The 22575-nt window shown below is 38.3% G+C and overlaps 1 protein-coding gene across 4 annotated transcripts in view; it reads right to left on the reverse strand.

The window, feature by feature from the left end:
- Positions 1 to 1134: 1134 nt before the first annotated feature.
- Positions 1135 to 22575, reverse strand: part of Zdbf2 (zinc finger DBF-type containing 2) — a 53279-nt gene continuing 31838 nt past the window's right edge. For 2 of the 4 annotated variants that reach the window (XM_048344886.1, XM_048344887.1), the window contains exons 6-8: positions 15010 to 15269; positions 5918 to 13014; positions 1135 to 1487 (exon numbers count right to left, since the gene is read on the reverse strand). In XM_048344886.1, coding sequence (XP_048200843.1) covers positions 1458 to 1487; positions 5918 to 13014; positions 15010 to 15269 — 7387 coding nt within the window. In that variant the 3' untranslated portion in view covers positions 1135 to 1457. Of the gene's footprint in view, positions 1488 to 5908; positions 15270 to 22575 lie in introns of those variants that run through there. The other 2 variants (XM_048344888.1, XM_048344889.1) reach the window with 2 other exon arrangements.

The raw sequence follows: 22575 nt of genomic DNA on the forward strand, positions 1-22575 counted from the left end.
TTATTTCACCCTTGTACTTGCTGGCCAGTGCCCTCCCCTTTCCATTCCTCCCAACCAGGCCCTGGCAACCAATTCTGCTCTCTACTTTGATGAGTTTGACTTGGACTTCCCCTACAAGTATTCTTCTTCTTCCACTTAGTATAACGTCCTCTAAGTTGACCTATGTTGTCACAATGACAGTTTGCTCTTTCAAGGGTATTCCACTGTGTAGATAATACCATGCTTTTAAAATTCCACTCATCTAATGAACACATGTTGTTTCAATGTGAGATAATTTTAAAGTAAATATTCAATACAACCTTTGTGTTTGGTTTGTTTGGACACTAGGTCAGAAGGGACTCTTAAGGGCTTTAGTAGTCTCTCTTTATTCAGGAGCTACGTCTCCACTTATCAACATGCACTGCCATCTCAAGAAAGTGTTTCCTTAATTATTTCCAAACAAATTTGCTGTGGTTCAGGAGGAAAAGCAATTACTTTGACCTGAAATGTTAGGCTCTAAATATTAGAGCAAATCTCAGAGAAGGCTTCTATTATTTAAAACTAAACCTGAGGAGTTTTCCCATAGAGTGAACTTATGAACCTGTAGTAAAAATTCTTTTAAGCTGTTGCTACTACATATCTACATATATTATTATTTTGTTTATATACTTATATATATATAAACAAAAGAACATTTTGCTCAGTTTTTCACCTATGGCAAATAAAATTAGCTAATTCATGACTGAAACTGATATAGAAAAAAAAAAGAATATACCTATTCCAGGACTGGAGAGCCTTGGTTCCATACCTAGCAAATATAGAGCCAGGAATGTAGTAGTTAAAGATGGAACTTTGAGTTGTTAATAAGCATGAGTATACCACTGTGTTTTGGATATAGGATCTCACTATGTAGCCCAGGCTGGTCTAGAACTTGAGACCTTGTTTGTGCTCATGAATGCTGGGGTTATAGGTAGAGAGGTATGTGTCACCACTTTCAGTTTGTGTATAATGAGTTGGGTGATAAATATAAGTTAACACTCTCAGTTAAAACTGCAACAAGCCAGTTGTAAAAAAAGGTGTCAACGATTTGTGTGACAACCCATTTCTGAGTTGTAAAACGTTTATCCCCCCCCAAATAAGGATACACACTAGATATTTGCTATCACCACATTTATTCAAACTGACATCACATGGCTTCTGTTAATATACACTGAGAAAAACACAGAATTCCCAAAAATGCATAGATTACAAAGAAACATCAGACAAACTCAAACTGAGGAATATTCCACAAAGAAACCAGTTTATCTTCAAAATGCCATGCTATTAAACACAGAGAGAAGCTGAAGAACTGCTGCTGCTCCACACCGAAGGAAACAAACAAAACCATCATGAAGTCTATAATCTTCGATCAAATCCAGGACCCACGAACAATATTCTGGAACGATCTGTAAAATCTGAGTACGGTCTGAAAATAGTTATCACTGCTGGTTTCCTAATTCTGAAGGTACCTATTATGGGTATATAGAAGGGGACTTTTTAAAAAGAGAAAGACAGAGTGCTCACCAAAACCAGAATACCATCAACACTTCCTGGCTCTGTGGGATTTGTGGATTAGAATGGACAACTTAGTCGTGATTCAGTTACCTGTATGTAATCTATCATGAAAGGATTGAGGACATGGGATAAGGTCTTGTGCTAAAATAAAATTCTATGAACAAAGGAAAAAAGACCAAGATGAGCAGTAAATGGATAAAAAGAGTCAAAGACATAGGGGATATAGAGCAATCGACAATCAGAAAAAAGCACTCAAAAAAGACAAGTATTGCTTTGGGGCAGTAAAAGAAGGAAAACAAATGGGGAAGATAAAGGATAAAGTGCTAGCTTCTAAATGACCCTTTCATTTCATTTGCTACTTGTTTCACTAAAAACAAACTGTAGGGCTGTGGGTATGTTGTGGGAGAGTGCTTGTCTAGCAAGCACAAGACCCTGGGTTCAATCTCTAACATGACCAAAAGTTTAAAAAAATGGTTTTTAAAAACCTAACTCTAAAAGTTATACAGTAATAAAAAAGGAACAAAATACTCATACATGCTGCAATACAGGTGACACTCAAAAAACATCATGGTAAATAAAGCAAGGCAGACACAGAAGACTTCATACTTTATGGTTCTGCAAAGACAAAACCATAAATATGAAATGTCCAGGATACCTAAACTATAAAGACAGAATCAGAATAGTGATGGCCTATTACTGAGGAGTTATAAGGGGGTAACTCTTAAATGTTCTATGCCTCAATTTTCTCATCTGATAGTGGTCTATTTTATAAGGCTTCTTTTGAAGATCAAATGAGATAATACAGGTAAATCTTAAGAGTGATGTGCTCACCACAGAAAGGACTCAGGCTCTGTAATTTAGTACATGCGTGTTACAACGCATTTCTTTCTAGGCTCACTCAGCCTGAAAAATTGGGGAAACAAATTCCTTCCCAAGCTAATGTAAAGGTTTATTCAAATAAACAAAACTAGAAATTTATTGTAATATGCATATACTAAATTACAAACAGAGGACTAGATGTTTATAGTTAAAAAGGTTTTGCAACAAACTATTTCACCTTAGACCTGTTTCTTAATCAAAGCAGATAACCTAAAACACTTGGGGGGGAAAAAACCTTCATAATATAGACATAAAGTGTAAAAAGCCCCAAAGAAAATGAACTAAGTTAAGCTTATTTCTCTAACATCTGGAGTCTATTTAAATAAAGAATAAAAATGAAGGGATTCTTCTCTAGTCCCTCTACCTTGTTTCTATTTCTTTACTGAAAAGAAACTTCTTTTTCTAGTTTTTTTTTACTACAGCATTGTTTATTATTATAAAGAGTAGGATGGTATTCTTGGCAATATCCAAGACCAATGAATTCTACAAGTAACTAGTAGTGGGGACAAAAAAACACCTATTTCACTGACAGCTCACATTTTCCCCACATCACTCTGTCTTTTGTAACATATGCCATGGTACTAGAGGATGTGGAGGGATGGGAATTCACTTTTCCCAGTAGATGTCAAATAATGATAAAGACATTATCTCCTGAACTCAATCCTTTCAATACAGGTATACAGAGTGAAAAGTTGCTAATCCACCACTCTATCAGACAAATAAACTTTTCTTTAATTTTAACTTTTTGCAATAACTACTTCTTTGAATATAACCTGTATATCTTTGGTCAAACTATTTTCTCACCAGCATCAACATTTATATTCTCTTACTTATTTTCTCTCAGACCATTTATAAAAAGTACTTCTGTTTTCGCCATTCTCTGATTCTTTAAGTATTTCCAGAAAAAAATTTTCACATGAGGAGAGAGTAAACACAAATTCCAATACTTAATAAATTTTATCTTGATAACATCAAAAACAAGTTTACACTTTAAATTGCATTATAAAAAATACATCAGTCTTCACATTAGTTTTACATGGAAATATATAATTATTTGAATATTTAAATATAGCTTTTCTTTAAGCAAAAAAAAAAGTGTTACTCAGAGCCCTAGTTACATAAATAATTTAAATGCACAATGCAAAACACACACACACATTTTACACAATATTGTCCACACACTGTATGTAACTCAGGACAACTACAAGAAAAATCTATGCAAAATACTCAAAAGGACAAGAACAACAAAATATTCATTATGGTTGTAGCTTGACTTTTTACTATTGAAAGAATGCACTCTTGACTACACGAAATCACCAATTGTTTATCTAATCTGCAAATTAAGCCAACATTTATTTAGACAAAGGGGCACATTTTGTATCCTACCAAAGTCTGACAGTAATTCCAATTTAGTTTAAAATCACATTTTTACAATTTCAAGTTTTCAAGCTTGCCTAAAATAAAAATGAGTTAAGAATGTGTAAGACAATCTAAAATGTTAATTTGGTAATGTAAACTGAAACTTCTTCTCTGTCCTCTCTTAAGATAGTACTTAGAAGAGCGTCTAATGTGTAAAAGGTAATAACACTTTTTTTAACTTTAAATTTGATCACTTGAATCTTAAGTGTTATCCTCCTTATATATGATGTAGTCTTGGGAGATATGATTTCTCACATTCATGTTGTATGTTACTTTTTTCCATGAACCGAAAGAACACAGAAAGTACCTTGGAGAACTATGTGTCTATGCCTGACATCAATACCTATAAACAGAATGTATATATTGGCTGTTTGATTCCTAGTCAGTAGGACAGAGCTTTCTTCCTAAATTAAAACCAGAAGATTGTTTGGAACTAGTGGCCCACAATGATATTTTTTGAGAAAGGACATTTAAATAGGTTGGCATATAATGAGGCAAGGTTGAAGGAACACTATACATGTTGCCTTTGTAACTAAGAACTACACATCTGCCCACTTCTTTTCAATATAATCACTGTTTAAATTTAGAAGAAATTACAACATTATCACCATCATAACGTACTCACAAGTTAAATAATGGCCCCTGAAACAAAACCACATTTAAATTTCATTAATTCTAAGGTAACACATTTTTACCTCTGAAAACAAGACACATCTTAACACTGACTCTAATGTCAATAAAATATAGTACTTACGCAATATAGAGGAAATTCTGGTTTCCCCTTAACATCAATGACAGAAAAAGATCAGGGATCTTGGCTGAACAGGATAATGGGATACACCTGTACCAGCTCAACTGCTGTCCCTAAATAAAGAGTTTGAATATGCTCAAGTTCCGTAGGCTTACACTGAATATCTTGCCACTTTTTATCTGAATTATTGAAATCAATTAGTTTAAGGTAAATTTTCAAATTCATTTACTTTAAACTAGTCTAGGATGATTGATTAGATAAAGGTAAATTAACGTACAAGTACTGTTTTTCACTTGTAAGATGGGCCTCCACTTAGGCTAGTAGTTTTATTCAATTGTTGGAAATGTTATGCCATTTACTAATGACCATAACTAATGGCCTGCCCAAATGGCACACATACTGAGCCAATAATTTCAGTTCAAGCTGTTAACATAATGTAATAATGTCTAAGGTATTATTGAAATAAGGCCGTAAAACTACCTGGATTCTCATAATAAACCACTAACCCTTTAGGTAAAAGGTAAAGATGGTTAAAAAAAAAAAAAGCCTAATCAAATCAAAATCAGCAAAATCATTTTCCTTTTAAGATCTATTAAAGTTAAAGAAGGGGTTTATGTATGCCTATATCCAAATAAGAAAAAGTTCCAGACTTACAGATCCAATTTCAATGAAGTAGAAAGAATTTTGGTATGTCTATAAAATCACCAGGCACTTTTACAAAACTAGATTAAAGACTGTGGTTTCTCAGTCTCTGAAACAATTTTAAAAGAAAAAATTACATTTTGTTTGTGGTCATCTAAGTCAGTTATGCTGAAAAGTCCAAATCATTTAAGTTCTTTTTCTAATTATCCAGTTCAAATACTATAGTGACAATTCCATTGGAAACATGTAGAGTCAAGTATATATGTATTTGTCTCGATTCTTAAAGAGATAGCATCAGTAAGTTTGCTATGGTCATTCTCCCAATGGTATAGCTTGCTGGCACAAAAGATTAGCACTGAAAAAAATAAGGACATGATTTAAGGGACAAAATTCTATATATTGTGCAAAATTATAACACAACAAATTAAGATGAAGATCTACAGAAAATGGACAAAAATTGCTTTTTGAATCTTAAAAAAAGGACTCTAAACACTAATTTTAAATGAATATAAAATTTCTGAAAAATAATATCTATAGCAAAATAGTTTAAGGTCAGTTTTCCCACCAAAGTTAGGAAAACTATGCGTACTAAAGTTCAAAATGTGTTTCAATTGAAATGTTCAATTCTCAACTAGCTGTGAGACACACACACACACACACACACACACACACACACACAAAATCTTATTTTACCTCATTGCTTCTCAGTTTGCTTGTGAGCCGGGTTACCATCCTTCTAACCACGTTCGGTACAGAAGATGAGCTTCTCAAATCATATTCTCTAATAGGGGCAGACTTCTTGCGATGGTATCTTCTCCTGTACTTCCTTCTTCCTCTAACACTGGAAGGATGCCGCATGGATTTCTTTGGAGAAAGACTTGAAATAGCTCTTAAGCGTTTTCCAACAGCAATTGGTAGGAGTGAGGAGCTCAAAAACATTTCAGCTGCTCTCTTCACCTCCTTTACTCTATTAGCAAGAGACATCTTCTTTTTAAGATAGGTTCCAAGAACAGTGCCCCTGCGTTGGAAACGACGACGTAGAAAAACAGAGTATCTCAAAAGATACTTTCTAATAACATAATTGGCTTTCATCTGAACTCGAACGGACAGTTTTGCCGAAGCTAGTCTGAATTTTTGTCGGAGAATAACTGCTTCAGAAGCATTCTTGAAATAGTGTGACTTCTCATCAGTTGTTATCTTCCCTTTTGGAGTCTTCTTTTTACTTTTGACGTCAAAGAATTCATTTCTCACTGGCTTGGAAGCCATTTTGGCAACATCAGGACTTAAAGGAGCTGGCTGGCAGTTATCATTCAGAACACCACTAGCACTTGCATCTTCTGAATTTCCTACAGCTGTCGCAGACTTTGTGGCCCGATAACGTGACCTTAATTCGTATCTTGCTGGTGCTGCTGGAGCGAGTTTTCTTGCGTTCTTTCTTGGACGGGTGCTCCAGTTACGCCTGGTAAGTCCAGTGTTAGCTTTCTTAGGCCTGCCAGAGTGTGGTACTGCTGGGTTCTGTGGAGAATTAGTTGCTGTTTTCTTAAGCAATGGGTTACTGGGGTTATTCTGTTCATAACTATACTGCTTTGTGTTAGGTGAGCTGAAGGATTCCTCTTCCATTCTCTTCGTACTCACAGAAGAAACACAGATTAAAGAATTAGGCTCCACAACTTTAAATTCTAGTGTAGGAAATACAAAAGCTCTGCTTTTGGGCTTTTTTTCTTCGGCACTGTCACTCTGCACATTTATCTTTTTTGGTGGTTCTTCCACTGGTCTGTTTATTTTTCTTTTCTTCAACGGGTAGTTCTTATAATTGATTTCCGTTCCATTGCTGACTTTCTCCACCTGGCTCTGAGAAGCCACATTCTCACTTGGTTTAGGAGGCTCCTCTGCTCGAGAACAGTGAGGTTGTGGTTGAGCTAAAGTCTCTGCAATGCCACTGTTCTCCACAATACTGCCTTCAGTAACTTCAGGATCTGACTGAGCCTGAACTGATTCAGTGTCTTGGTTAAACTCAGGCCAGGTATTATTTTCCTCTTCATTAAAAAAAACTTCATTGTTGTCAGAGTTATCATCAAAATAGCAACGGAAACGACCTTCCTTAAATTCCTTCACAAGTGTATTAATTTTCACGTCATCTTCTTTCATTATCTGAGTCCATGTTTTACCCACGAAAGAAGGTGGGACATGAGGCAAGGCTTCAAGAACTGGTTCATTTGGATTTTCTTCTACAACATTTCTTCCCGGGCCCCTTACAGAATGAGCCCTGGAAGCAGAACAAGATGGGGAATCATTGGTATTTTCTCTCGGGCCATGCGCTTTCTTCTTCTTCTTCTTTCCAGAATCAACCCGAGGAACACAGCTTGATTGGCAAGCAATAGGAGCAGAGCCTGGATGGAAATAGCGAGTATTTTCTCTCAGGTCAAAAGTTACTTTCTTTCTGTTCTTTCTAGAATCACCTGTGTTCTGAAGAACATAGTTTGGTGGGCAATTAGGAAGAGCAGAGCCTGGATAGAAGTAATGAGTATTTTCTCTCAGGTCAAAAGATACTTTCTTCCGTCTCTTTCCAGAATGAAACCGAGGAACATAGCCTGGCTGGCGAGCAATAGGAGCAGAACTTGACTGGGAGCCACAGCTGTTTTCTCTCAGGCTTTGAGCTCCTTTCTTCCGGCTCTTTCCAGAATCAACCTGAGGAATGTAGCTGGATTGGTGATCAACAGAAGCAGAGCTTGACTGAGCATCATGGGTATTTTCTCTCCGGTCTAAAGCTGCCTTTTTACGGTTCTTTACCTTGGGAACATAGCTTGACTGGGAATCTTCTCTCGGGTCAGAAGTTGCTCTCTTACGACGGCGTTTCTTAATAGGTACTTGATGCTTGCCAGGATTAGACTGAAGAGAGAGATCACCTTGAGAATCCTTCTCAGAACCACTCATTCTTTCTAGGTCAGAATGTTCTGACGTTGAAGGGTTGGCCTGAGGAGAAATAGGCTCAATAACTGGCGCAGAAGAGACAGCTTCATCTGCTGCAGGATTACTATTGTCCATGCCAGTATTTATTACATCTCCCCAACGATTGTCTTCTGTGTCAGTTTTCTGCAGTTGATTATTTACTGCCTGAGAAGTGCCTTCCAAATTAAAATCCCTTTTAGAATCATTAGATTCACGGCTCTTGTCTCCTGAGTCACCACCACTTTGACCAGGTCCCTGTGGCTGGAAAGTCACAGGCTTGGAGGGAGCAACATTAAAATTTAGTTCATAACCACAAGACTGACATGTGGAGTCACCCAAAATAATATAGTCATTGTTCCGGTTAATTATTCTGAAGCTCTTTTTGGACGGGTTTGTCACTGACTGAAGAAAGGTACTAGGATCATATTTTACTTCAAAACCGCAGAAGTCACACTTCAGACTTCCTACCACAGGAGGACTATCTGTACTGCTAGTGTCTTGGACAGTCACCTGAGGTGGTTCATTCACTACCTCAAGAGGGATATTAGAATCAGAAATTACTTCACGGTCACAGTCACTGTCATTAGCTGCCACATTTACAATCACCACTTGTGGAGACTCTGTTTCACTATCTGACGTCTGACCTTGATTAACTACTATTTCAAAAGAGACATCAGCATCGTATATCATTTCAGAGTCACTAGATTCACTGGACTTTTCTTCCATGCCAAGAAGCTCTTTCTTCGGAAGGCCTGTTTCTTGGCAAACCACTTGAGGTGGGTCAATTTCTGACTGCTGGTGAAGATCAGAATCATACCTTATTTCAGAACAACCAGGTTGATAGTCCTCATTTTCTATATCATTATTGTCCTTTGTTTCCAAAGTTATTTCTTTGACAGACTCATCCTCCACAGACTGATCCACCACAATCTGAACAGGTATATCAGAATCACAACTTGCTTCAACATCTACTAGTCTGTAGCTCTTGTCTTCCAGGTAAACATGGTCTTCCTTCAGATTTATTTCTTCAACAGTATTGTGAAGCTGTCCAACTCCTGAATGACAAGGATCACTGGAATCAAAGCTTATTATAGGACAACAAGGATCACTAGTCTTATCTTCCAAACTGGAATGCTCCACTTGCAAAATCTCTGGTGGTTCAATCACTGAGTGAAGAGGGTTATTTGAAACATGAAATACTACAGAATCATCTGGTTCATAGTCTGTAGTATCACTCAGGAGATTTGCTTCATTAGTAGGCTCTTGAATTTCGTTAGTCACAGACAGAAGTTCATCAGAATCAGTATTCATTTTGGAGTCACTAGGTTGGACAGTCTTATCTTCCAAGTCAACATGTTCTTCCCAATGGCTGGTCTCTTGAAACACTTCAGTTTCTTCAGCCACTGAATGACAAGGATCACTGGAATCAGAACTTATTTCAGGACCATAAGAATCACTGCTCCCAACTTCCAAACTGGAATGGTCCTCTGGCAAGATTTGTGGTGGCGGAATTATAGCATGGAGAGAGGTATCTGAAGCATAAATTGCTCCAGAAGCACATGGTTCACAGTCTTTATCATCCAGATGAATAGGTTCCTTGCTTGGGAGATTTACATCTTCAATAGGAACCTGACTCTCAGTAGTCACAGACTGAAGTAGTTCATCAGAATCAGAATTGATTTCAGAGTCACAAGATTGGACAGTCTTAGCTTCCTGGCTGGTCTCAGTTACTTCAATTTGTTCAGCCACTGAATAACAAGGATCACTGGAATCAAAACTTTCTTCAGGATCACAAGGATCACTGCTTCCGACTTCCAAACTGGAATGTTGTTCTTGCAAAATCTGTGGCGGTTGAATCACTGAGCAAAAAGGGTTATGTGAAACACGAATTATCCCAGAACCACCTGGTTCACAGACTTGGTCATCTAGGGAAGCATATCCCTCCTTCAGATGATCTACTTCTTTAAAAAGTTCTTGAACTTTATTAGTCACAGATTGAAGAGGCTTATCAGAGTCACTATTTATTTTTGAGTGACCCGGCTCAATAACCTTATCTTTCCAATGGCTGGCCTCTGGAACTACTTCAGTCTGGCCAATCACTGAATGAAAAGGAGCACTGGAATCAAAACTTATTTCAGGACCACCAGGATCACTGCTCTGAACTTCCAAACTGGAATTCTCCTCTTGCAAAATCTGTGGTGGTTGAATCACGAAGCAAGAAGGGGTATTTGAAAAATGAATTATCCCAGAACTGCCTGGTTCAGAGCTATTATTATCCAGTCTCTCATTCAGATGATTTCTTTCTTCAACAGGCTCTTCAATTTCATTAGTCACAGGCTGAAGAAGGTTATCAGGATCAGTATTTAGTTTTGAGCCACCTGGTTCAATCATCTTATCTTTCAAGTCAACAAGTCCTCTCCAGTGGCTGTTGTCCTGAACTACTTCGGTTTGGCCAGCCACTGAATGACAAGGATCACTGGAATCCAAACTTTCTTCAGGACCATAAGGATCACGGCTCCCAACTTCCAAACTGGATTGGTCCTCTTGCAAAGTTTGTGGTGGTCGAATCACTGAGCAAAAAGGGATGTTTGAAACGTAAGTTATTCCAGAACCGGGTTGTTCATAGCCCTTTTCATCCAGACAAAGAGATCTCTCTTTCAAATTTCTTTCTTGAATAGGCGCTTGAATTGTATTAGTTACAGACTGAAGAGGTTCATCAGAATCAAGATTTGCTTCGGAGCCATCACTAAGTTGGACAGTCTCATCTTCCAAGTCACCATGTTCTTTCCAATGGCTGGTGTCCTGCAGTATCTCAGCTTGGCCAGCCATTGAATGACAAGGATCACTGGAATCAGTACATGCTTCAGGATCACAAGGATCACTGCTCTTAACTTCCAAACTCGAATGCTCCTTTTGCAGAATCTGTAGTGGTTGAATCACTGAGCAATAAAGGATTTTTGAAGCATAAATTGCTCCAGAACCATGTGGTTCATAGCCCTTATCATCCAGATGAGCGGCAGGTCCCTTCTTCAGAAGATTTACTTCTTTAGTAGGCTCTTGGATTTTATTAGTCACAGAATGACAAAGTTCATCAGAATCAGAATTTATTTTGGAGCCACTAGGTTGGACAGTCTTATCTTCCAATTCAACTTGTTCTTCACAATGGCTGTTGTCCAGAACTACTTCAGCTTGGCTGGTCACTGAATGACAAGGATTACTGGAATCAGAAGGTATTTCAGGATCATGGCTCCCACCTTCCAAACTGGAATGCTCCTCCCGCAAACTTTGTGGCGGTCGAATCACTGACCAAAAAGGGATGCGTGAAAGATTAATTGCTCCAGAAGTACCTGGGTCAAAGCTCTGACCACCCAGGCGAATATGTGTCTCCCTCAGAAGATTTGCTTCCTTAATAGTCTCTTCAATCTTATCAGTCACAGACTGAAGAATTTCATTAGGATCAAAATTTATATTGGCATCATTAGGTTGGACAACCTTATCTTCCAAGTCAACACGTTCTTTACGACAGTTAGTCTCCTGAACTACATCAGTTTGGGAAGCCACTGAACGAAGGACATTAGAATCGTATATAATTCTGAAACCCTCCGTTTCATCCCTCTTACCTTCCAAGTCCATATCTTCATCCATCGAAAAATCTGAATCTCTACTATCGTCACTAAGCTGGACAGCCAATGACTGAAGAGAGTCATCTGACTCAAAACTTGCTTCCGAACCAAAAGACTGACTGTCCTCACTTTGTAGCTCAATGAACTCTGGCTCCTCAATTACTGACTGGATTGGGAAGTCAGCAGCCAAACTGTATTGTCTGTTCTCATTTTCTAAGTACATTTGATCTTTATGCTCAAGGTTTATCTGTTTAACAGTTATGTCAGGTTGACTAACTATAGATTGAAAAGAAACATCAGAATCATGCATTATTTTTGAGCCTCTAGGTTCTTCAGTCTTATTTTCCAGGCTAATGTTCTCCTTCCACAGTTTTACTTCTTGAGCCATTTTGTGATACTTGCTGTCTTTGCTATGCTCTTCATCATGTTCTTCCTTTGAAAAGGTCTGCTGAGTTTGGTCTAGAACTGAAAGAAGACCAGTATCAATATTCAAATTAGTTTCAAAACCTCTAAGTTTAGCACTTTCATCTTCTGGGTCAACATGGTCCTCCTTCAAAACAGCTAACTGAGGTTTTACAGTCACTAACTGAGGAAGGACATTAGAATTCAAGGTTAGTTCAGAAGCACCAAGTGTATCGTTCTTTTCTACAGTATGCTTCGTCTTTTTCTTAGCTTTTTTTCCAGCACCTTGAGATTCTGTCAGTGGATACTGAGGGACATCAGAATCTAAATTTATTTCAGAATGATAAAATTCAGCACTTGTATGTGGTAATTCAGCATGCTTTTCTTTTTGAAGCCAAGTATTTTCAACAAGAACTTGAGGTTTGCAAATAACAGATGGATAAAGGGTATCAGAACCCAAGCTTGTTTCAGAAACAAATTCATTATTCTCAGTTCCTAAGTATATGTGTTTATTCTTCTGGAAGTTTACGTCTGTGATAGGATCTTCAGAACATCCAGGCATTAAATTTAAAAAATCATAATTCGAATTTAATGCAGATTCAGCAGGCTCATTTTTCTTGTTTACATGTACCTGCTCTTCTTTGTGAGAATTTAGTTTTTTAACATATAATTCAGGAGGATTAGTCACTGAACGAAGAGGGGCATGAGAATCCAAATTTATTTCACAATCAATGGGTGTGTCATTCTTCCTTGCTAAGTGTACATATTCTTCTTTCTGAATGATTACTCCAACAGCTACTTCAGGTAGATCATTTCCTGAATGAAGAGGAATATCAGAATCAAAAGTTATTTCAGAAACACAAGATTCATTACTTTTATTTTCCAGATCAACAGGTTCCTCCTCATCAAGTTGGTCAATTACTGAGCAATTAGGAATATCAGAATCAAAAGTTAGGTCAGAACTACTTGATTCACAGCTCTCATCTTCCAGGTTAATGCCATCTTCTTTTAGTCTTTCAAAATCCAGCTGAGACCGCTCAGTAACTGACAGAAGAGGGGAATCGGAATCAAATGTCAACTCAGAACTGGAGCACCCATAGCTCTTAACTTCCATGTCGACATTTAACTCTTTAAGATTTACTTCACCCAAAGCCCCTTCAGGTTGATCATTAGCTGACTGATAGATAAAATCATGAGACTCAATACTTAGATTAGCAATTCTATATTGAACACTCTTAATCTCTAGGCCAATATCTACTTTCTGTGGGTTTACTTCTTTAACTGCTACTTGAGATCGATCAGCCACTAATTGAGCATCAGCATGAAAACCCATTTCAGGACCATGAGACTCACAGTTCATATCCACAAGGCCAGCATTCTTCTTTTTCAGAAGATTTATCTCTTCAACATCTCTCTGGGGCTCATCATCCACTGTCTCAAGATGTGCTTTAGCACTAATGGGTTTGCGTTTCTTATTTTTTAGGTAGACAGGTCTGGCTTTCAGGTTTTTTCCCTTGACAGTCACTGGTAGCTGGTCCTGAGAAGTATCACTATCAGAACTCTCAGAATTACTGGATCCATAGCTCTCATCAACCAAACTAATTCGAGCCTTCTTCTTACGTTTTATTTCTGTGGCAACTACTGGGGGTTCTTCACATGAGAGATCAGTGCTTTCATCAGAGCTGGTAGATCCATAGCTCAGATCAACCAACTGAATGCGTGCTTTGTTCAGGGGCTTTACTTTTTGCACAGAATTCTGGGAGCACTCACTAATTGCCTGAAGTGACTTGTTACCACAATCAAAATTCATTTCGGAGCCACTGGAATCATAGCTTTCATCAACTAAGCTAATACGCTTTTTATTCTGAGGACTTATTTTTTCAGCAGTCACTTGAGACTGGCTGGTAACTACCTGAACAGAATCGGTACTACCATCATCTGAACCTGTTTCAGAAGGGCTGGATTTATTATTCTTATCCTGTAAATTATCAGGTATTTCCTCTGAAAGGTTTTCTTCTTTAATAGTCAGGTCAGATAGAGCACTCAATGAACGACAAGAGGAACCACAATCAAAACTCATTTGAGAACCTCTAGATTCAGAGTGCTTATCTTCTTGGCCAACTTCTTCACAAACCTCTAAGCCTTTTTCAGCATCTCGGGATTGGCCAGAGGTTGACTGAAGAGAGCCATGATCCAATTCGTCTTCAGAACTTGCCGAATATTCCTCTTCCAAAGCTTCTGGCCTATTAAAAACTAACTGCCTTTCTTCTTGGGTATAATTCCTCCTGGAAAGAGATGCCTCCCAGTGCTTTGGAATGACCTCTTCAGAGATTTCTTCATCCGAAGACATGTCAGGGTTATTCAGCCCTACCACTGAGCTTGCTGCGAATTCAGAAGATTCAGCTTCTGTAGAACTCTCACTATCGCTAAGTTCACGGAATTCATAGACAGGTATCAAAGTTTCCTCCCTAGCTCTTACACCTCTCTGAGAAAGCAATTTATCTACATCTATAAACATGGTTTGCTTATTTGTTTCTTTAGGTTTCTCCTGTGTATCTGAAGACATAGGGCTGCTAGCTGCCCCACCTAGCTCTCCAAAGTATTGGTCAAATCTATTTGCATCATCACTTTGGCCAAAAGACTCTGAAGAGACAGCTAGTGCTAACCTAGTAGTCTTAGCTGACAGTGGTCTTTCATAAGGACTTTTAGGTAAATAACTAGCAGACACATTACAAATCACCGGGGGGCGTATTAACTTTTTTCCATTATCTGTAGGTTGAGCAATTTCTACTGGATTAATTTTTCTCATACCACTCTCGATTTTATGACCAAACGCCAAGGACTGCTGCTGTCCCATCTCCAGTTTTTGAATAACTGACGGCCGAGACGAAAACCCGCTAGCACATTCCTGTGACTGACTAGGTCGACACTGTAGGTCTTCAGCAGGCTCAGACTCGTCGGAGTACATCTCTTCACTCTCAGTCTCCTCATCCCTTTCTTCAGGACGAAACTCGTCCACAACCACCACATCAGGCGACCCCGGATTTGGTGGGGTCTCATTTTGCGCTGATCTAAAAAGGAAGGGAGGGGGGGAATCATAAAAAAGAAGTCTAGAACCTATTTGAAATGTTTTTATTTCTATCTTACCCCTATTAGAAGACAAAGAATCAAACGGATCACATTGAATTATACCCTCTGTACTTCAGAAAGGTAATAATCAGTGTAGAAGACACAGCTAGTTCCATCAACTGATAAAACTCAATAAACACAAATGCCTCCTTAACATAACAAAATGCAAATTAAACAACTAGCATTTTTTAGTATTTCATGGTTAATAGCAAAAGTTTGACACGTTATCTAACTCTGTATACCTCAGATTCCATCTCTGAAATAATACTATTTTTCAGTCATGAGACCATTTTTTAAATCAATTAGCCATTGTACATGAAGAGTATTAAAAAAGAAAGCACGACACATAGCAATACAAATGTAATTCTGGTAAGGCTGATAAGGGCATAAGCACTTCAGTACAGTAGGTATATAGATTACCCAACTTCAGATTAATCTTTTTTCTTTTCACTTCTTTTCTTTCCTTTTTTTTTTTTTTTTTTTTGGTACCAGTACCATGGATTGAACTCAAGACATTATGTCCTCATTCCATTTCTTCACTCCCAGATGGCATTCTGCCACTTATGCTATATCACCAGCCCAACATTCTGCTAATTAATTGGAGAAAAGAGTCATGTCTTTCTACTTGGGCTAGCTCAGAACTGTGATTAGGTCTCAGCCTCCTAAGTAGTTAGGATTATAGGTGTAAGCCACCAACTCTTGAGTAGATTATTAATACTTGTGAGATTATTAATCTTTATATAGACTAGCATCCTCTACAAAGAACAATTTGACAATGTCAATTAAAACTTGAAAGTTACATGCTCTCAGACTTAATAATGATAGGGATGTGCTATGCTGCCCAGGTTGGCCTTTTATTATCTGTGCTCAAGCCACTGTTTTGCTTCTGCCTTTCAAATACTTGGAACTACAAGCAGGTACCATTACACCTCAATTAAGACTTACTTTTGAATATGCCTTCTGAATTATGCCAATGTGCATATGTTTCCAATTCAAAATTTTAAATGATGTCAGTTTTTCACCAGTCCTGGGGCTTGAACTCATAGCCTGAGCACTGTCCCTGGCTTCTTTTTGCTCAAGGTTAGCACTCTACCACTTGAGCCATCGCGCTACTTCTGGCCTTTTCTGTATATGTGGTGCTGAGGAATTGAACCCAGGGCTTCATGCATGCTAGGTAAGCACTTTACCACTGGGCCACATTCCCAGACCATCATTTTTTAAGTTACTTGAAAGTTCATATTTAAAAATTAGGCAATGTATCTCTTCAATTATAACCAAGAAAATATTCTTTACTCTATCTTGTATAAGCAGCTGACATACAGGTTTTGTTACATGTTATGGGAGAGAGAACTTTAGGGGAGAGGCTTGGGTTTAAACTCTAACATGAACCACATTTTCAGTCCGTTTTGTTTGCTTTTCATTTTTACATAAAGTCTTATGCTTGTTTGCCTATGCTGACCTAGACTCCTCTTAATATGCCTCCAATGTACTTGGGATTACAGACATGAACCACCATGCCTATCTTACTGTATAAGTTGAAATGGGCCCTCACCTTTTCCTCTACCTGGCCTTAAACCATGATCCTCATAACCTCTACTTCCCGAGTTGCTAGAATTACAGGTATGAGCCATCACACCCATCCCTGTGCTCTCAATTCATTGAGAAGCAAAAATTCAACCATACAGAAACTATCTACTAAGAACTTTCTACTAAGCAATAGGTCCTATGGTAGGTTCAAAGCATGAGAGTCTTCTCAATAAGTAATCAAGTACCAGCAAATGGTAGTACAGAAAATAATTACAATTCAAAGTGCTAAGTATCATATCTGAAACTTTAAAAAAAAGATTTGAGTATAATAGCAAAGAATAACCTAAGAAAAGATGACAAATTAATGTAAGGTGGTATCCAGGATAAGATCCTAAAACAGAAAGAGACTTAACTTAGAAGATCAGCAAAGCCTCTGAATTAAATGACACCATAACCCAAATAGACTTAACAGACTATCTACACAGTACTTTACCCAACAATCACACAATTCACATTCTTTTCAACAGCCCATGGAACATTCTCCAAATCATATCCTAGGACACTCAAGAAGCATGAGCAAATACAAAAGGACTGAGATAACTCCTTGCACCCAATCTGATCACAACAATCTCAACAACAAAAGACACTAGACACTATAGTAAACACTCAAACACACTGTGACTGAACAACATGATGGTGAACAATAGGTAGGTCACTGAAGAAATAAAGGAAGAAATCAGAACGTTCTTACAATTCAATGAAAATGAAAACACACCATATGGGAACCTCTGAGATAAAGCAAAAACAGTGTTGTTAGCTCTAAGCACACACATAAAACAGAAACCACTTAAGTAAATAGCCTCATGATGCAACTAAAGCTGCTAGGAAAACAGGAACAAAAACCCAAAACTAACAGACAGAGATAGATAGTAAAGATTGGAGCAGAAATCAATGGACTAGACTTAAAAAAAAAACTATACATAAAATCAATGAAACAAAAAGCTGGTTCTTTAAAAAAAATGAATAAAATTGACAGACGGCTAGCTAAACTGATGAAGAAAAGATTCAAATCAACAAAATTAGAGGTGCCAAAAGGAACATTACAAGCATTCAAGAAATCCAAAAGTTTATGAAGGCCTACTTTCAAGCCTTCATGAAATAAGATGGAAAGTCTCATAGAAATGGGTGGATTCCTAGAGAAATACAGTCTAAGCTGAACCAAGAGGATATCAACCACCTGAACAGGCACATAACAACTTATGTTAAAACAAAAGAAATCTGAATAAATCAGAGAATTTAATGCATTGATATGAGCTTATTCATTATAATCATGGTACCATATTAAGGATGAGATGTTAACACTAGAAAAACTGAATGATGAAATGCTACAGGAATTTCCTTTATAACTTCTCAATTTCTCTGTACATCTAAAGCTGCTTTTAAAAAGTCTAAGAGAGGGGCTTAGCAGTAGAGTGCTTGCCTAGTATGCATGAAGCCCTGGGTTGGATTCCTCAGCACCACATAAACAGAAAAGGCTGGAAGTGGCTCTGTGGCTCAAGTGGTAGAGTGCTAGCCTTGAGCAAAAAGGAAGCCAGGGACAGTGCTTAGGCCCTAAGTCCAAAGCCCCAGGACTGGCCAAAAAAAAACAACAAAACAAAAAAAGTCTAAGAGAAAACCTGCCTCAAACATAACCTGAGCATGATGGTGCACATCTATAATCCCAACTACTTGGGGGGCAAAAACAGGAGGAACTCAATCTAAGACTGGCCCAAACAAATCCATGAGAAACTATTTTTAAAAAAACACAAAAAGCAGAAAGGACTAGGGCATGGGTCAAGTGATAGAATATTCCTCTGACAAAAGTGAGGGCTAGAAGTACCATCCAGAACAAGTACTAATGGCCAGGAGCTAGTTGGTCACACCTGTAATCCTAGCTACTCAGGAGACTAAGATCTGAGGATCACAGTTGGAAGCCAGCCTGAGCAAGAAATTATATGAAACTCTCATCTCTAACTAACCACCAAAAATGGCTGGAAGTGGAGTTATGGCTCAAGTAGTAAAGTGCTAGCCTTGAGCAAAAAAAGCTCAGGGACAGTGCCCAGGCCAGGCTCTGAGTACAAGCCTCAGTATTGACAGGAAAAAATAAAGTACTACTGTTATTTCCACTTCTGCAAAAAGCTACTATATAAACTAGTATTCATTTTGAATTGGAAAATAAAAGTTAACCTTGACATAAAATATTATGAAAGAGCCAAAAAAAGAAAACCTTAAGTTTTCATACTTTTGAACCTAACCAATGAAACTGCAGAGCAATACCCATAGTTTTACTTCAGGTCGTTCAGAACCAACTACCTTCATTTGTTCTAGGAACTATTATAGGATACTAAAAACAAAAATTATCTTGTAATGACATAGAACAGCAAAATGAAGGGAAAAAAAGAAAAGGAGATGAAAAGGTGGAATCATATAATTAAACCAGTTGATAAACTCCTCAAAAGTTAAAAAAAAAAAAAACCCTATCACTTGCTGTTATTTTTGTAACCTAACAACAGGAAAAACTTTCAAAAACTTAACCATTAAAGGAAGGGCAAGGGCTGGGGATGTGGCCTAGTGGCAAGAGTGCCTGCCTCATATACATGAGGCCCTGGGTTCGATTCCCCAGCACCACATATACAGAAAATGGCCAGAAGTGGCGCAGTGGCTCAAGTGGCAGAGTGCTAGCCTTGAGCAAAAAGAAGCCAGGGACAGTGCTCAGGCCCTGAGTCCAAGCCCCAGGACAGGCCAAAAAAAAAAAAAAGGAAGGGAAAAATGCTTGTTGTGCTGAAGAGGCTACTCGCTTTACAACTTGAGCCACTGTCCCACTTCCATCTTTTTTGCTGATTTAATTAGAGATAAGAGTCTCCTGGGGGGCTGGGAATATGGCCTAGTGGCAAGAGTGCTTGCCTCGTATACCTGAAGCCCAGGGTTCGATTCCCCAGCACCACATATATAGAAAATGGCCAGAAGTGGCGCTGTGGCTCAAGTGGTAGAGTGCTAGCCTTGAGCAAAAAGAAGCCAGGGACAGTGCTCAGGCCCTGAGTCCAAGCACCAGAACTGGCCAAAAAAAAGTCTCTTCTTACCAGGGCTGGCTTCGAACCACAATCCTCAACTCTCAAGTCTCCTGAGTAGCTAGGATCATAGGCATGAGCTACCTGCACCTGGCTTAAAAAGAACTTTTGGTTGGGTTGTTTTTTTTTAAACTGTATTTTTTGTCTTTTCTTTTTTGGTACTGGGGATCGAACCCAGGACGTTGCACTTGCCAGGCAAGCGCTTTGCCACTGAGCTACATCCCAGCCCTTAAAAGGAACTTTTGAAGAAACACCCTAAGGGGCTGGGAATATGGTCTAGTGCTTGCCTTGTATACATGAAACCCTGGAAAATGGCCAGAAGTGGCACTGTGGCTCAAGTGGTAGAGTGTTAGCCTTAAGCAAAAAAGAAGCCAGGGACAGTGCTGAGGCTCTGAGTTCAAGGCCCAGGACTGGCAAAAAAAAAAAAAAAACAATAGAAGTAACACTGTAAGTAAATAAGACAAATGTATACCAAAATCTATGAGATATGGACAAAACCTTCATAGCTTTAAATACATCCATTAAAAAAAAAAAGAATTAGGCCAAGTATGGAGGTTTATACCTGTAGTCCAAACTACTTAGAAAACTGACATAAGAAAGACTAGTCCAAGGGCAGCACAAGCATAAGGTTAGCAAGAAACCATATCTCAACAAACAAGCCAGGAATAGTGGTGCACCTTGTAGTATCAGCTAAGTAGGAGGCATAGATAGAAAGATTGTGGTTCAAGTCTGACCCCAGGCAAAAAGCATAAGACTATCTGAAAAACCACTGAAAAAGAACCTGTGTGGCTCAAGTGGTAGAGTACTTGTCTAGCAAGTACATGACTCAGATTTGGCAATACCTCAAAAAAAAAAAAAGTTAAAGCAAACTCACTGGTTATCCAATCAAAGACATACACAAGTAACAACCAAACTGTCCCAGCTAAAAGATAGTAAGGCCAGGTGCCAGAGGCTCACACTTATAATCCTACCTACTCAGGAGGCTGAGATCAGAGGATGCAGGTTCAAAGCCAGTCAGGACAGGAAAGATGAGAGACTCTTATCTCCAGTTAACCACCAGAAAAACCAAAAGTGGCTGGCACTGTAGCTCAAGTGGTAGAGAGCTAGCTGAAGAGCTCAGGGACAGTGCCCAGGTCCAGAGTTCAAGCCCCATTGCCAACCAAAAAACAAAAACAAAACGTAATAAGAGGGGCTGGGAATGTGGCTTGGTGGTCGAGTGCTTCCCTCGTATGTATGAAGCCCTGGGTTTGATTCCTCAGTACCACATAAACAGAAAAGGCCAGAGTGGTGCTGTGGCTCAAGAGGTGCAGTACTAATTAGGCTTGAGCAAAAGAAGCTCAGGGACAGTGCCCAGGCCCTGAGTTCAAGCCCCAGGATTGGCCAAAAAAAAAAATTAAAAATTAAAAAGGTAGTAAGAGCTAAGATGTGACTCAAGTGGCAGTAATGTCTGCCTAGTAAGTAGAAGGCCTTGAGTTCAAACCCTAGCACTTCCAAAAAAAAAAAAGGTAAATAAAATAGATTAGAAGGAAATAAAAATAAATAAGAAGCAAAAACAAGGCAAAACTGATACTCAGGAATGCAAAAATGCAATGTCTAGACAAGGAGGGGAATGAAAAAGAAGGTTCTTTTAAAATCATAAAAATTAAAAATTTAAAACTTTTTAAAGTAATGCAGCATTGCTGGGCAATATTTTTTAACTGAAAGGAAAAAAAGGTATTCAAAATAAAGTTCACACAAACACACGGAAACCTATAAAATGCTGGATTTAGGTTATATCACTGATATTATTTTATACCAGCAAGAATAATGGGATATATATTTATAAAAAATAGACCACTGCCTCAATTTTTTATAAAAAACGAATTGTAAGATTACTAAAACATTTAAGATTGATAAACCCCCTGCCTAATTTGATGCAAAGGGGAGAAGAAACTACTACAATCAGTAAAATTTAGAGATGGCAAAGGGCATATCACAATGAATATCAAAGTAACCCAAAGGGACCATGAGGGAATAATTTGAAAGCCTATAATCAAAAAAAGCTAGAAAATCTAGAAATGGATGAATTTTTAGATACAGTCAATGCACCAAAATGGAATCAACAGGATATAAACCACTGAAACAAAGCTATAACAAGCAATGTGATTGATGCGGTAATAACCTCCCAACACAGAAAAGCCCAGAGCTAGATGTACTCACTTCAGAGTTCTATCAGACCTCTCAGGAAAATCTAACATCAGTATTCCTCAAAGTCTTTCTTGAAATAGAAAAGGGAGGAATGCTACTAAACTCATTCTATGAAGCAATTACAAAAAAACAGAGGTAAGAAAAGGGGACTACTAATATTATTGGGTACTGATGCAAAATTCTTGAGTAAAATCCTTGCAAAACAAATATAACGGGCTGGGGATATAGCCTAGTGGCAAGAGTGCCTGCCTCGGATACACGAGGCCCTAGGTTCAAGTCCCCAGCACCACATATACAGAAAACCGCCAGAAGTGGCGCTGTGGCTCAAGTGGCAGAGTGCTAGCCTTGAGCGGGAAGAAGCCAGGGACAGTGCTCAGGCCATGAGTCCAAGGCCCAGGACTGGCCAAAAAAAAATATATATATATAT

The sequence above is a fragment of the Perognathus longimembris genome, chromosome 4 (assembly GCF_023159225.1).
Source record: "Perognathus longimembris pacificus isolate PPM17 chromosome 4, ASM2315922v1, whole genome shotgun sequence".
NCBI classification, from domain to species: Eukaryota; Metazoa; Chordata; class Mammalia; order Rodentia; family Heteromyidae; genus Perognathus; species Perognathus longimembris.